The sequence below is a fragment of the Ursus americanus genome, chromosome 8, assembly GCF_024610735.1.
Source record: "Ursus americanus isolate L20-20 chromosome 8, mUrsAme1.1.p, whole genome shotgun sequence".
Taxonomy (NCBI): Eukaryota; Metazoa; Chordata; class Mammalia; order Carnivora; family Ursidae; genus Ursus; species Ursus americanus.
Genome location: NC_142134.1, coordinates 18,659,148 through 18,673,468, shown reverse-complemented (window position 1 = coordinate 18,673,468; position 14,321 = coordinate 18,659,148). Strand labels below are relative to the sequence as shown.

At 41.6% G+C, this 14,321-nt stretch overlaps 1 protein-coding gene across 1 annotated transcript in view; it reads left to right on the top strand.

The window, feature by feature from the left end:
- GPAT3 (glycerol-3-phosphate acyltransferase 3) overlaps positions 1 to 14,100 on the top strand; it is a 60,387-nt gene extending 46,287 nt beyond the window's left edge. The window contains exons 7-13 of the mRNA XM_045790901.2: positions 156 to 249; positions 4,447 to 4,562; positions 5,755 to 5,810; positions 6,834 to 6,919; positions 8,534 to 8,662; positions 9,373 to 9,452; positions 13,864 to 14,100. Coding sequence (XP_045646857.1) covers positions 156 to 249; positions 4,447 to 4,562; positions 5,755 to 5,810; positions 6,834 to 6,919; positions 8,534 to 8,662; positions 9,373 to 9,452; positions 13,864 to 13,960 — 658 coding nt within the window. The 3' untranslated portion in view covers positions 13,961 to 14,100. The remainder of the gene's footprint in view (positions 1 to 155; positions 250 to 4,446; positions 4,563 to 5,754; positions 5,811 to 6,833; positions 6,920 to 8,533; positions 8,663 to 9,372; positions 9,453 to 13,863) is intronic.
- Positions 14,101 to 14,321: the final 221 nt, after the last annotated feature.

Genomic DNA, 14,321 nt, shown 5'->3' with positions numbered 1-14,321 from the left:
TGCCTAGAGATAACCTTTTTAAGATGGACCATATACGTTGAAACTGTATTTTTTAATTTACTTTTTAAAGCAAAATAGGACGAATCTATACATGCTGTTCTGCAAAATAATGACAATTTTCCAGGGTTGGTATTTACCATTGTTTGTAATTGCAGGCAGTACAGACCCCAGAAGGGAGGCATTTGTGTTGCCAACCATACTTCCCCAATAGATGTTTTGATCTTGACCACGGACGGATGCTATGCTATGGTAAGAGCAGCTCAGTGATAGTTCAAGTCATTGCATCTTTTGTGGACTGTTCAAACTCTTAATTTATTTTGGCACAAACTGGAGAGTTAGTTTTATATGAGAAAGTAACTAGGTCATACTGCTGCAGCTATATAAGTTGTGTCATACAGTAAATGAGCGCTACGTGGTGCAAAAACAAGAAAGAAAGTAGCCATTACATTAAGGTAGTAAAAAATCTGGGGTGCCTGGCTGGCTCAGTCAATGGAGAATGCAACTCTTGGTCTTGGGGTTGTGAGTTTGAACCCTATGTTGGGTGTAGAGATGACTTTAAAAAAAATCTTTAAAAAATAAAAATAAATAAATGGATCAATCTTTTTTAAAAAAAAAGGTAGTAAAATTTTTGACTTACTAGAATGTAGACATATTTGAGCTTGATAGGTCTTTGCAAGGTTGATTGCATCTTACTTCTAAAATCCCTGCAATGTTTAATAAATAACACTTTGAGACTATAGTCTTCCTCCTTAGAGCTGTGCAAATCCCTTACCAGCCAATTAGTTAATTAGTTGTGTCTTCCTTCCTGAGGGAGTCATACACAATTACAAAAAAATCAGACTTTTTAATGATGATGAAGCAAGAAAGATAAATACACACACACACACACACACACACACACCCCACATTGCCTTTCTCAATCACTGAGGGGGTTTTGAAGACCTTTGTAACTTAATGCCAGATAGTTAATCTGTCTAAAGTAGAAGTTCAGATATATATCTCTTGGGCAACAACATTTTAATCATTATTTTGTCTAAGTTGTGGAGCCCATTCAGAATCCAAGGAAGCTGTAACTACTTCTAGGAAAAGACTTATGGGAATTGGTAGTTCTTAACCTTTTTTAGGTTAAGCATCAGTTAATAGTTATGTACCCTTTCTTAAGAAAAACTGACATAGGGGCGCCTGGGTGGCACAGCGGTTAAGCGTCTGCCTTCAGCTCAGGGCGTGATCCCGGTGTTCCGGGATCGAGCCCCACATCGGGCTCCTCTGCTATGAGCCTGCTTCTTCCTCTCCCACTCCCTCTGCTTGTGTTCCCTCTCTCGCTGGCAGTCTCTATCTCTGTCAAATAAATAAATAAAATCTTTAAAAAAAAAAAAAAAAAAGAAAAACTGACATAAATGTGCATGATACAAGCATGGTTTTCTTTAAAAGCCCACTCAAGGACCCTCCTGTTAACAGTCCTTGGTAGGCCCCCAGCACCGTTCTGGCCATATGTAGTAAAATTCCTTCCATTTATGTGGACAAGCACTTTCACCTCCATTATATGTGACCTTCCCATAATCCAGTGAGATTTGGGCTGATATTTTGTTACAGATGAGAAAGCAGAGGTTTGGACATTTTAACCAACTTGTGGAATTACGATTTTGTGTTTCTGGGACCATATTTATTCATTCTATGTTCTGGTCAACAAAAAGTTGACTAAAACTCATTGGTGACTGAGTCCTCAGAATTTTGTTGGAATTTTCCATGCTTTTTGATTGTGTGTGACTGCAATTACAATATTAGCCACAGCTTAGGAGAGCAGCCCCTGCTAACTTTCCAGTCAGTGGAGTGATAGACACAGAAAGCCAATTAGGGGGCGCCTGGGTGGCACAGCGGTTAAGCATCTGCCTTCGGCTCAGGGCGTGATCCCGGCGTTATGGGATCGAGCCCCACATCAGGCTCCTCTGCTGTGAGCCTGCTTCTTCCTCTCCCACTCCCCCTGCTTGTGTTCCCTCTCTCGCTGGCTGTCTCTATCTCTGTCGAATAAATAAATAAAATCTTAAAAAAAAAATAAAAATTAAAAAAAAAGAAAGCCAATTAGGTTTTTTTTTTATTTTTATTTTTTTAATTTTTTTTATTACATTATGTTCACCGTACAGTACATCCCCGGTTTCTGATGCAAAGTTCGATGATTCATTAGTTGCATATAACACCCAGTGCACCATGCAATATGTGCCCTCCTTACTACCCATCACCAGTTAGGTTTAAATCCGAGACAGGAGAGGGCAGAAATGGGAGGAGACTGTATTGCTGACCTCCAGGGGTCACATATGGCCTCTTTTGGCTAAACATAAATTATGTATCTGAAGAATATTCAATATCTCATCTCAGTGGCTTTTCAGAATCTTTTTTCCTCTTAAACAAAGACTTCAACTTTTTAAAAAAATTTAGAAATATTTTCTAAGTCACCGTTGGTAGCGTTTTGCTCCATTTGCTTTATCATCCACATTCTCACGTGCTGGCTTTCTCTTTGCCTCTCTACATAAAAATTGTATAAATTATGTATATTTTTAATATATTGATATTTAGTATTTATTTCTAATAGTCATATAATATTGGAAATTTGGGACTGTACCAATTCATGCAATTCATTGGGTTCTTTCTTGCTTTCTCCTAATCCATTTTTGTATCTCCCTTCATTCATAGTGAATACCCTGGCTCCCAGAAATATCAACATATTTACCTGTTTTCTCAATCCTATGATACATCTAAAATTGTTTCAGAATTGCTTCACCTGTTTTACTACAAAAACAAATGTTGTAAAAAAAAAAAAAATCCAGGGTATTTTGCAGTTCTCCTTGAAGAGAGAGAGGGTGTGTGGTCAAATACCGTCTTTGTACGTTTCTTAGATTTTTTTTTTCCCATTCCTTCCGTGTTGCTCTTTTATTCATTTGAAATACAGTTGTTGTTTTTGTTTGTTTGTTTGTTTCAGTTTGCTTTCGGTTTGCTAGGCCCGTCCTTGTTGATTTATTATTGGAATGCTTCTAAATGTCAAAGCTAAACAATAAAGGTCTACTCATAACAGTGTCACTTCTGCCCACGTCTGTTCTGCCCTGTTCCCTCCCACCCTTGTAGTTTTCAACTTCGCTGCTTTGGATTTTTTTTTCTTTTTGTAGAAAGAAATATATGTATATATTTCCCTTTCTATTGTGCACAAAGGGCAGCATACTATATTTGCTCTTTGGCAATTCGCTTCTTTCACTTAGCAATATCGCCCGAGTGGTGAGCATAGCGTGATGTATAGAGATGTTCGGTTGCTGTGTTGTACATGTCCTGAAACTAGGGTAACATCGTGTGCCAACTATACTCAAAAAAAAAAAAAAAAAATGAAACCCCAACCAAAAAAAACCCCAACCCAGCATCTCTGGGAAATCACTCCTTATCAGTCAAGAGATCAGCCTTGCGCCTTTCCCAGCGGCACGGCGCTCTGTTCTGTGTATGTAGCGTCTTCTGGTCATCTGGTTTCTTATGTTTGGCACGTAGGTCATTTCCAGTATCTTGAAGTTACAGATAATGTTACAATTAAAACCATGTGTATATGTATTTTCATTTTGTTGGAGGTTTATTTTCAGGGTAAATCCCAGAAGTAGAGTTATTGAGTTGGAGGATAAATGTAAATGTAGTTTTGATAGCTATTGCCAAATTTCCTTCTGTGGGTGTTATAATCTCCCCCATCCCAAGCAATGTATAAGTGCTGCTTGCTTTCTTTCTTTTTCTTTCTCTCTTTCTCTTTCTTTCTTTCTTTCTTTCTTTCTTTCTTTCTTTCTTTCTTTCTTTTTCTTTTTCTTTTCTCCCTTTCCTTCCTTCCTTCCTTCCTTCCTTCCTTCCTTCCTTCCTTCCTTCCTTCCGAGAGAAAGAGAGAGGCCAGCAGGGGGGGTGGGGGGGGTAGAGGAAGAAGGGGAGAATCTTAAGCAGGCTCCACACCCAGCTTGATCTCAAGACCCTGAGATCAGGACCCGAGCCGAAATCAAAAGTCAGAAGCTTAACCAACAGAGCCACCCAGCTGCCCCGAGTGCCCATTTCTCCTTAGCCTTGGCTTAGAGTGCATTGTTAAGCTTTTGAGTCTTTTTCACTGAAATGAGCGAGAAATGATATTTCAGTGTTGTTTTAATTTGCATTTCTCTTATCTGGACTAAGCTGAAAGACTTCTACTTTTTAAAGCTAGAGTGTAACTAGTGTAGCAACATTTTAAGCTTATAAGTCAAAGGTGCTGCTAAAGAACTCTTTTTGCTTACATTTGGCCTTTCGTGTTCTCTGATTAGACCAAGAACTTCAGTCATTAGAAGAAAGCCAATCTTTTCTCTTGGTGGGGAATAGGAACTTACTGGTACTTAAAAAAAAAAAAAAAGCTTTCTTTGCCTCACTGTGCCTTTACATGTTTCTTTTTTTCTCATGGTACTTTAGGTTGGCCAAGTCCATGGTGGATTGATGGGAATTATTCAGAGAGCTATGGTCAAGGCTTGTCCACATGTCTGGTTTGAACGCTCAGAAATGAAGGATCGACACTTGGTCACTAAGAGGTAAGCAGTGACATTACTCAGTATCCTTGGGGGTAGCATAAAATCGGATCCATCTTGCCTTCCTGCCAAAGAGGGCAGAGCAGTACTAAGGATTAAGCCTAAAATATATGGAGCTTTATTTGTGGTTAGCTTTTTCTGCTGAATAACCTGTCTTCGGTACATTCTTAAAAATTTTAATTCTGTAGTCATGGTGGGAAATATGATGGGATGAGAAGGCCCGTACATTTGTATTGCTGTGGCGTAGGTATAGGCCCGTCACTGAGTTTTCAGAATTAAAAATGACCACCTTGAAGGTTAAATAATTGGTAACTGTTAGCTGAGTAAAGAAATGGCCGATTGTTTCCTGGATGACGGTTATCACTGAAGTGCATCTAGAGACACAGGGGTAATGCTCTTTATGAAACAGAAGGAACCTCTAGGGCTCCGGGTAGAGATGAGCTACAGGAAGCCTTTGCTGGGAAAGAGCTTTTGCCTGAGGCCTTTACCTGGAGGCCCTGTGGTTATTGCTTCTAGAAACAGGAAGGCGAGCTGAGCTTTTAAGAGTGGAATGAAAAGTACTTGTTGAAATCTGTTTAAGGTCAATGCAACTGTACCCCAGTTGGAGGTTGTTTGGCGCTGGGACCCTGGCAGCTGTAACGTCTCTACCTGAGCCTCGCCACCTTCTGGTGAGCAGTTGGAAACGTAGGGCTGGCTGCTGCCGGGAAGGCAGGACCTAAGCCGGGAAGCCGCCATTCTCAGCTTCATGGTGTCTGTGTCACAGCAAAGCTGAGCCTCCTCATTTAAGGAGTTTCTTTAGACTTATTGTCCACGAGGCAGACTGGTCCAGCAATCAGTATTCCTGTTTTTCAGATGACGAAATATAAGTACATGGAGAAGGGCGCAAACCTTCTGATGGGGGGGCGGGGGCGCTAGAGCACATGTCACGTGACTACCTCACATTCTTTTTTGAGAGTGGGCAGAAGGCAGTGAAGGTCGCTCACTGTGAGATGAGAGAAATTGAAATAGTACAGATGACCTTCTGCTTTTTAGAAAGGGGCCAACTTGAGTGGATTTCCTTTACTTATGTCTTATTTTTCCCCTCCTTCTTGCTATACAACTGTATTTGTGTTAGTAGAGAGTAAAGAAGACCAAAGAGGACGCCCACCCCTACCTTTATAAAGGTAGCATTTTGATCCTTTATTTTTCTTCACAGACTAAAAGAACACATTGCTGATAAGAAAAAGCTACCCATATTAATCTTTCCTGAAGGTAAGAAAGGGCGACTGCCTACCAAGCCTTAGCTGGTAACAACAAGCGTGAAAAGTGTATGAGGACTTGGATTGTTCTAGAATTGGCATTCTTACATTCTTAGTCCAGATCTCTGCTGTCCTATAGGAATGGGCTGCTCTTCTCTGAGCCAGTAATCCCTTGCTTTCTTTTGACATTTGATGGAAGTCATGGTGCTTTTTTTTTTGGAAGTCATGGTGCCTTTTTGATCTTAAAAGTCATTTCTGGGTAATGAACTTGGGCAGGTATTGTTTATAATTTTTCGAAGTTCCTCATTTTTTTTAATCTTTAAAAGATTTTATTTATTTATTTATTTGAGAGAGAGAGACAGAGATAGTGAGAGAGAGCACAAGCAGGGGGAGTGGGAGAGGGAGACGCAGACTTCTCGTTGAGCAGGGAGCCCGACTTGGGGCTCGATCCCAGCATCCAGGGATCATGACCGGAGCCGAAGGCAGGTGCTTAACTGACTGAGCCTCGCAGGGGCCCCTCAAAGATCCTTATTTTAGGGGCGCCTGGGTGGCACAGCGGTGGGGCGCCTGGGTGGCACAGCGGTTAAGCATCTGCCTTCGGCTCAGGGCGTGATCCCGGCGTTATGGGATCGAGCCCCACATCAGGCTCCTCTGCTATGAGCCTGCTTCTTCCTCTCCCACTCTCCCTGCTTGTGTTCCCTCTCTCGCTGGCTGTCTCTATCTCTGTCAAATAAATAAATAAAATCTTTAAAAAAAAAAAAGATCCTTATTTTAAAGTATTGAGATTGTCACCTGTTATGCCAAAGTCATATCTCTAGGGCATTTAATAAAATAAAAGTTTGTTATTAAACTTGCTTAGAGCTGTTGAATTACTTAAGCAGGATTGATCTATTTCACAAAATGATAATAAACTATAACTTTGCTATAATTTAAATATTTTAGATTATTTTATATCAAAATAATTCCTTTTTTAAAATTTGTTTAAAAAAAGACTGCCTTTACAAATATTCACCTCCTCCTTTCCACGCCTTTGCAGGGACTTGCATCAACAACACTTCAGTCATGATGTTTAAAAAGGGAAGCTTTGAAATTGGAGGAACCATACACCCAGTTGCAATTAAGGTAAAAGAGATGCCCCCCTGGCCCCCAGAAGGGCAGTGACTTGGGTAACTTTATTTTGATATAACTTCAGTCTTAAGACTGTAAGAATAACAAGCATTTGTATACCCTTCCCCCCGCCCCAGCTTTACTGAAATATAATTGACATATCACATCATGCAAATTTAAGGTATACCATATGTTGATTTGATACATATTGCAAAATGATTGCCACCATAGTTTGAGCAAACACCTCCATCAAATCACATAATTACTATTTCTTTTTTATGGTGAGAACATTTAAGATCTATTCTCTTAGCAACTTTCAAGTATATAATACAGTAGTACTAACTGTAGTCACCATGCTCTGCATTAGGTCCCCAGAACTTATTTATCTTAGAACGGAAAGTTTGTAGACTTTGACCAACATCTCCCTGATTCCTCCACGTCGTCCTCTCTCCTCCTCAGCCCCTGGTAACCACCATCCTGGTCTCTGTTTCTGTCAGTTCAGCTTTTTTAGAGGCCACATATAGATGATACCGTAGAGTACTTCTCTTTCTCTCTCTCACTTACGTTACTTAGCATAATGCTTTCAAGGTCCATCAGTGTTGTCACAAATGTCAGGATTTCCTTCTTTGTCACAGCTAAATAATATTCCACTACATATATATCCCACATCTCCTTATCTGTTCATCTGTTGACAGACATTTAGGTTGTTTCCAGATCTTGGCTTTTGTGAATAATACGCTGCAATGAACATGGGGGTGCAGATATCTCTTCAAGATCTTGCTCTCATTTCCATTGGATATATACCCAAAAGCAGGATTGCTGGATCATATGGCGGTTCCATTTTTGGTGTTTTGAGGACCCCCATACTGTCTTCTGTAGTGTCTGTACTGATTGACATCCCCACCAGGGTTCCCTTTTCTTTACATCTGTCTTGCCTTTTTTCAAATCTGTTTTATATACTGGGACTCTGCATTAGATGTAGTTTGAAGAAAATGATTTATAATTTGCTGCTAAACCAGAATGTTTAGAAACCACAGCGTTAGTTAAACTTTGTCAGTTTGTAAACTGAGTCTCAGAGATGCTAGGTAATTTGCCTCAGTCACATAGTTGGTGGGAAAATTGTGATGTCATCATATTAGAGATATTTAGCCAACCGATGTATTCTAAAGACCTCTTGTGTATAAAGTCTCCCTCAAGGCATTTGTGTACTTGTTACTCAGATTCACCAGCTGTTTACATCTTGCCCTGTTTGTTTGATCGTTCTCTCTCCGATGTATGTACAGATAGGTACCAGGGGATTGTGTGCCAGGCATTGTATTAAGTCCCGAAGACTAAACAGTAATAAGCAAAACAGTTACTGTGCCCGTTTTCACCCACCTTCGGTTAAGTGGGGAGACAGATCTTTCAGACTCAGTGGGTAACTCTCTTGTTGCAGCACTCTGGGGCTCGGGTCAGAGGACTCAGCTGGCCCGGTTACTTCTTTGATCATTTCTATCAAGCGAAGCAGCTTCTCTTCCTCTTGTGGTCTGACAGAGATGGTTGGCTTGTCACCTTAGAAACACTGACACGCATAAGCGAGGCCACCACTTCGTTTATAACTGGGATGTATTTTCTTTTCTTTTTTCTCAGTACAACCCTCAGTTTGGGGATGCGTTTTGGAACAGTAGTAAATACAACATGGTGAGCTACCTGCTTCGAATGATGACCAGCTGGGCCATCGTCTGTGACGTGTGGTACATGCCCCCCATGACCAGAGAGGTATCTGTCCGTAGATAACAACGGGTCTTTGGTGCTTTATCCAGTCAGATCAAGGCGAGAAAACTGTTACCTGAAATCCTGGGTGCCTCCCTTCTTCACATTAGCTAGAGCTGGACTTCTTTTCTGCCTTCTCAGCGAATGGGTCATTTAAAAAAAAAATGTATTTAGGTTTCTTCAAATCAGGCTATTTTATATTCAGAGACTCTTCCGTAATAGTTTTTATAGTTGCTGTTGGTTTAGTGAACCTACGGATATTATGGAATGTTATATATTGGATAAGACTAATAAAGAGCATAATAAATATATATACATGATAGAAAATTAAACAATACAGCACTTCATTTTCTTGATAGAACAAATGATATTTGCTATGACTGAGAATAGAATGGAGCTAAGATTTGAATCTTACCCTTTTTTTTGAAGAGACAGAGAGAAAGAACATGAGGGCATGTGCATGTGGGGAGAGGGGCAGAGGGAGAGAGAATCTTAAGCAGGCGTCACGTCCAGCCCGGAGCCTGGTGTGCGGCTTGATCTCACGACCCTGGGATCATGACCTGAGCCGAAATCAAGAGTTGGACACTTAACCGACTGAGCCACTCAGGCACCCCTGAATCTTATATTTTAAAACAAATCTAAATAACTATGAGATATTTTAAGAATTATTTGAAAACTCTATTCCCACGATGTGCTTGTGATTTTCTTTTCCCCAGGAAGGAGAAGACGCAGTCCAGTTTGCTAACAGGGTTAAATCTGCCATTGCTGTGCAGGGAGGATTGACTGAGCTTCCCTGGTAAGACATTTCTCAGAAGTACTATCATTTTTTTTTTTTTATTAAAAAATCACTTCCAATAATGTCAGTGATTGTGGTGGTTAGCCAGAGGTTTGGCTGAAAGTGACAGTGGTTTTCATAAAAGGACAATGGCTTAAAGAAGGTAGACGTTTACCCCTCTTGCTTAAGCATGGGCAGTGCAGGCTGGTGAGACGGGCCGCTCTGTGCTGTCCCGTCCTCAGTGTGCTTCCGTGACAGGTCCAGGGTGCTGCTTCAGCGTGGCTCCAAGTACAGAAAATGGCCTGCAGGAAGGAATGAAAACAGGGACACTGCCGTCTCTTTGCGAGCACAGGATGGACGCTGGGCATGTCACTTCCACCTCTGCCCATTGGCTAGACCTCAAGTGATGTGATAAGAGCTGCAAAGAAGACCGGCGAATGCCGTCTTTGTTCTGGAAGGCCATATATCTAGCTAAGACTGGGGGTTCTTTTACTGAAGAAGAAAGTGAGAATAGATTTGGGGGTGGGGAATGGACCCTGGGAGCAAAAGGGGCACCTGATAGGCTTGTTCATGTTTAATGCTAGCTGTCACTCTGTTGAAGAAAACTTAAAAAACGTGAAAGGAATCAATGAAATATCTTAGTTACGGAAACTTTGGATTTAACGTTTTGCTTGTTGAGGAAGGTTGTGTGTAGTCTGTTCTGGCTGTCATAGCAAACTGTCATAGACCGGGTGGCTTAAATAACAGAAATGTCTTTTCTCACAGTTCTGAAGGCTGGAGGTCTGAGATCAGGGTGCCAGCAAGATTGGTTTCTGGTTGGAGCTCTCTCCCTTTCAGCTGGCAAATGGCCATCTTCTTGCCTTTGTGTGAATATGGGGAGAGAGGGAAAGAGAAGAGAGCAGGCTCACAGGTGTCTCTTTTCACCTTGAGGATTACTGACCACTCTTAAGACCTCATCTGAACCTAATTAATTCCCAAAGGTCCCATCTCCAAATACCATTATATTGGGGGTTAGGTCTTTAATATATGAATTTGGGGGAGGGTGCATATACATTTAGTCTGTATCAGACTATTCCTACATTATAATGGGAGTAATCATATTTCAAATCCCGTAAGTTTAATAAAGTCCCTCTGTTTATCTTTTTTTTTTTTTTTTGGTGTTTTGAAAACACTTTGCATGAAAAGTTCACTGGAGGCAATTATAGTAATGTTCTAGGAGCAGGATTTGGCTGAGTCAGGCTGTAAGCCTGTTCGACCAAGAACTTCAGAACCTGCAGAGGGACCAGGACTGCTCAGGAAGTAAGCCTCTGGAATAAGGGCCAGCTGGATTCTTATACTCTTTATGCAAGCTGGGGAATGTCTCTAGAATATTTTATCCATTCATGTATCTTGAGTACAACCAATTTCACGCAAGAAACTTGTTTCTGGCATCCAGTATGCTAATGAGGAAGCCACTAATTTCTATAGTGAAAACCCCTTTCTAAAATTCCTTATGTGAATTCACAAAGTTTGGGAAGTTGATGGAAGACAAAGAGAGCTGAAGCCTCAGAGTGGCACCTTTGGAGCGTGATCTTCTAATTCAGTGCCTGGCTGACCGTCCCCACAGTATGAATTCTTGATTTAGGGCCACTTGACTGGCCCTAAGGTCAGGGTTCGGGTCAAGATAGGTTAAAACTAACATTCGTATCACACTACCTAAGTGGGAATATGTGAAACTAAATGACCCGCTTCCACAGGTCCTAGTTCATAAATGCCCTAGTGACCCGACTTTACGCTGGATCTGACTTCCTCTTTCTTGCTCATTGTTTTCGTTTCTTTACCCTGCTTTCTCTATCCGACTTCGCAGTCCTGTTCCTGCCCCAAAGCCATATGAAATCCTTGGAGCTTTGGATCGGTAGCCTCAGACACCAAAGAAAGGAAGAAGTCCTTGAAAGATAACAGCCTACCCCAGTCAGCCATAGGACAGATCCCAATCAGACTGGCTTAAACAAAATCTGTCAGAAATGATCCTTAGGGGGGCCTGGGTGGCTCAGTGGGTTAAGCATCTGCCTTCAGCTCAGGTCATGAGTCCAGGGTCCTGGGATCGAGCTCCATGTCGGGCTCCCTGCTCAGCGGGGAGTTTCCTTCTCCCTCTGCCTGCTGCTGCTCCCCCTGCTTGTGCTCTCTCTCTCTCTCTCAAATAAATAAATAAAATTCTTTAAAATATATATATATATAAAAGATGACCTCAGAATTTTTCAATTCCCTTTTATCGGGCCATAAATGGCAATTTTGTCATAAATGATAACTTTTAACTACCTAGCCTCTTCTTTAAAAAAAAAAAAAAAGACTCACTGCCTTTCCAGGTGTATCTGACATTCATACACTGGGTATGAATGTTTTTCTCCGAGATTAAATGGGAACGCGATTGTATCATCTTAAACAGGCTTTTATATATGGCTGCTGGCCTCCTTAGAAACTTGGATCTGCTGCCATTGCAAAGGGGAATTGGGTAAAACTTTCAAGTCTAGAGGGGGCAAGTCACAGCTGGGGTGCTCAGAGCAGTGTGAGTTTTCTGAGTGCTTAGGAGAGTTGCATCAAAATCATGTTAGGATGCTTAGGGGCAGATGTTGCTAACTTCTTTGTCAGTTTTGGCCTGGACCTTAGGAAAGAAAGAATGGCCTTTCTTCTGCCTCTTGCTCCGCTGCTTAGTCCTTGCTGTTCAGAATTCACATAAATGCGGTGAGTAGTTGGAGGCAGCTCCTTTGGATAAAAGAGGCTTTTGGGGACAATTCTGGGGAGCTAACAGCACTTTATAACCCCGTTTCATGGAAATTTCCTACAGCTGAGCCCCTGGAATGTATGTGGACCGCAGTCTATTTTAAGTTGAGGACTTACGGGGGGGGGGGGGGGGTGAGGGGGGGCTGTGTCTTGGATTTGACTCTCGAGGCCAGAACGTTGCAGTGGTTTCAGGCAGGCGTTTGTTTGTAGGTCAAGTTCTGTCTTCATGGCATTGAGTTCACGGGCTAACCTATGATCCATTCATCATCATCAAAGAGCACTTGGTAAACATTCGTGCTTAACTGGGTTAAAATTAAACAGTCACAGTACGAAGTAAGCAAGTTCACCATCCATGCTCTCCTAGGAGTTCAAAATCAAAAACATTAGATTAGGAGAGAAATTGTGGCCCCTTATAGTCCAGTCTCCTCCCAGGGCTTCCAATTTGTTGTTTCTTTGTGTTGTCCAAAGAAGGAAAGGCATGCAGAGTCCTTATAACCAGGCGGCGCGGTGTTTTCACCACCCTGGACAGAGTTCAAAGACGCACGGGCTCTGAATTAAGGAATGCTGCTTACATAGGCGCTAACTACTGCTTGAATGCAGCGTGTGATTTTGTTGTTTGTTTTTATTCTGAGTCTGTTTTGGAATATGGACGATTATAAATACTTGAAATATATAGTGCTTTGAATGAAAATACAACTTGGTAGACATAGGATTAGTTTTGAATAATGATTGACCCATTTATCTTTCAGTACTTTACCATACATATACAGTACCCTCACCATTACTTGTGGGTCTATTTTAAATATTCCGGATGGTTTTCTAGTAAGACACAGGTTGATTAGATGAAAGAAAACAATACTTTGCTTTCCTTGGGGAAAAGGATAGTCAAGCAATCCTAGTTTTTTTTTTTTTTTTTAAGATTTTATTTATTTGACAGAGATAGAGACAGCCAGCGAGAGAGGGAACACAAGCAGGGGGAGGGGGAGAGGAAGAAGCAGGCTCCCAGCGGAGGAGCCTGATGTGGGACTCGATCCCGGAACGCCGGGATCACGCCTTGAGCCGAAGGCAGACGCTTTAACGACTGCGCTACCCAGGCGCCCCAGCAATCCTAGTTTTAATATAAAGTCCAAATACTGAATATAGCAACACTAACTTCTAAAAAGAAATTGAGTGGAGATATTATTCTATATTTTATTTATTTATTTCTTTAACCTTTTTTTTTTTTTTTTTTGAGAGGGAGAGAGAGAGCTCGAGCGGGGGGGGGGGGGGGGGGCTTGGCGGTAGGGGCAGAAGGAGAGAGAATCTCAAGCAGACTCCACGCCTAGCGCAGAGCCTGAGGCGGAGTTTGATCTCATGACTCTGAGCTCATGACCTGAGCCGAAATCAAGAGTTGGTCGCATAACCAACTGAGCCACCCAGGCGCCCCTGATATTTTTATTCTGAATTTTAATCAAGCATCACAGAGACTATTCCTTCCTCAAAGTAAAACTCATCTGGTGACTGGTAGAACAGAGACTGAAATTTTGGTCTTTCTGCTTTCAAACCCCGTGTTCTTTGCCCCATTGCGGACCAGCCAGCCACCTCAGTGTTGTGGTGCAACTGCGTGTTAGCTAGCTAATGCTTTTAACTCATCGTTGGGGGTATCTTTTATTTATTTGCCTTTTATTCCCAGGGATGGAGGGCTGAAGAGAGCAAAGGTGAAGGACACCTTCAAGGAAGAGCAGCAGAAGAATTACAGCAAGATGATTGTGGGCAATGGATCTCTTTGAATCAGACTCAATGCTACCCTGGTGATAAAATTTGGCTTCCCAGAACCAGCCCCTAGAAATGGAATGCGTTGGGGGTTTTTTGGCGACGGAGTGAAGTATTGTTTTGTTTTACTGTTTTTGATTTTTTGTTGTTAATCTTTTCTACAGGATGGATTTTCTCTACCTCTTTATGCCAGAGGCAGAACCCGTGGGGGGCTCTTTTCGGCTTTTGTTGTTGATAATAGCATTAGCTTCGTGAATTGTAAGGTAGTTTACTGAATTTAAACAGATTCTGCCTTTTGTAAAATGATGATGTCATCGTTGAGTGAATGAAATACTTGTGCAGGAGAAAGAGCTTCTGAAACATTTTTGGAACTCACTG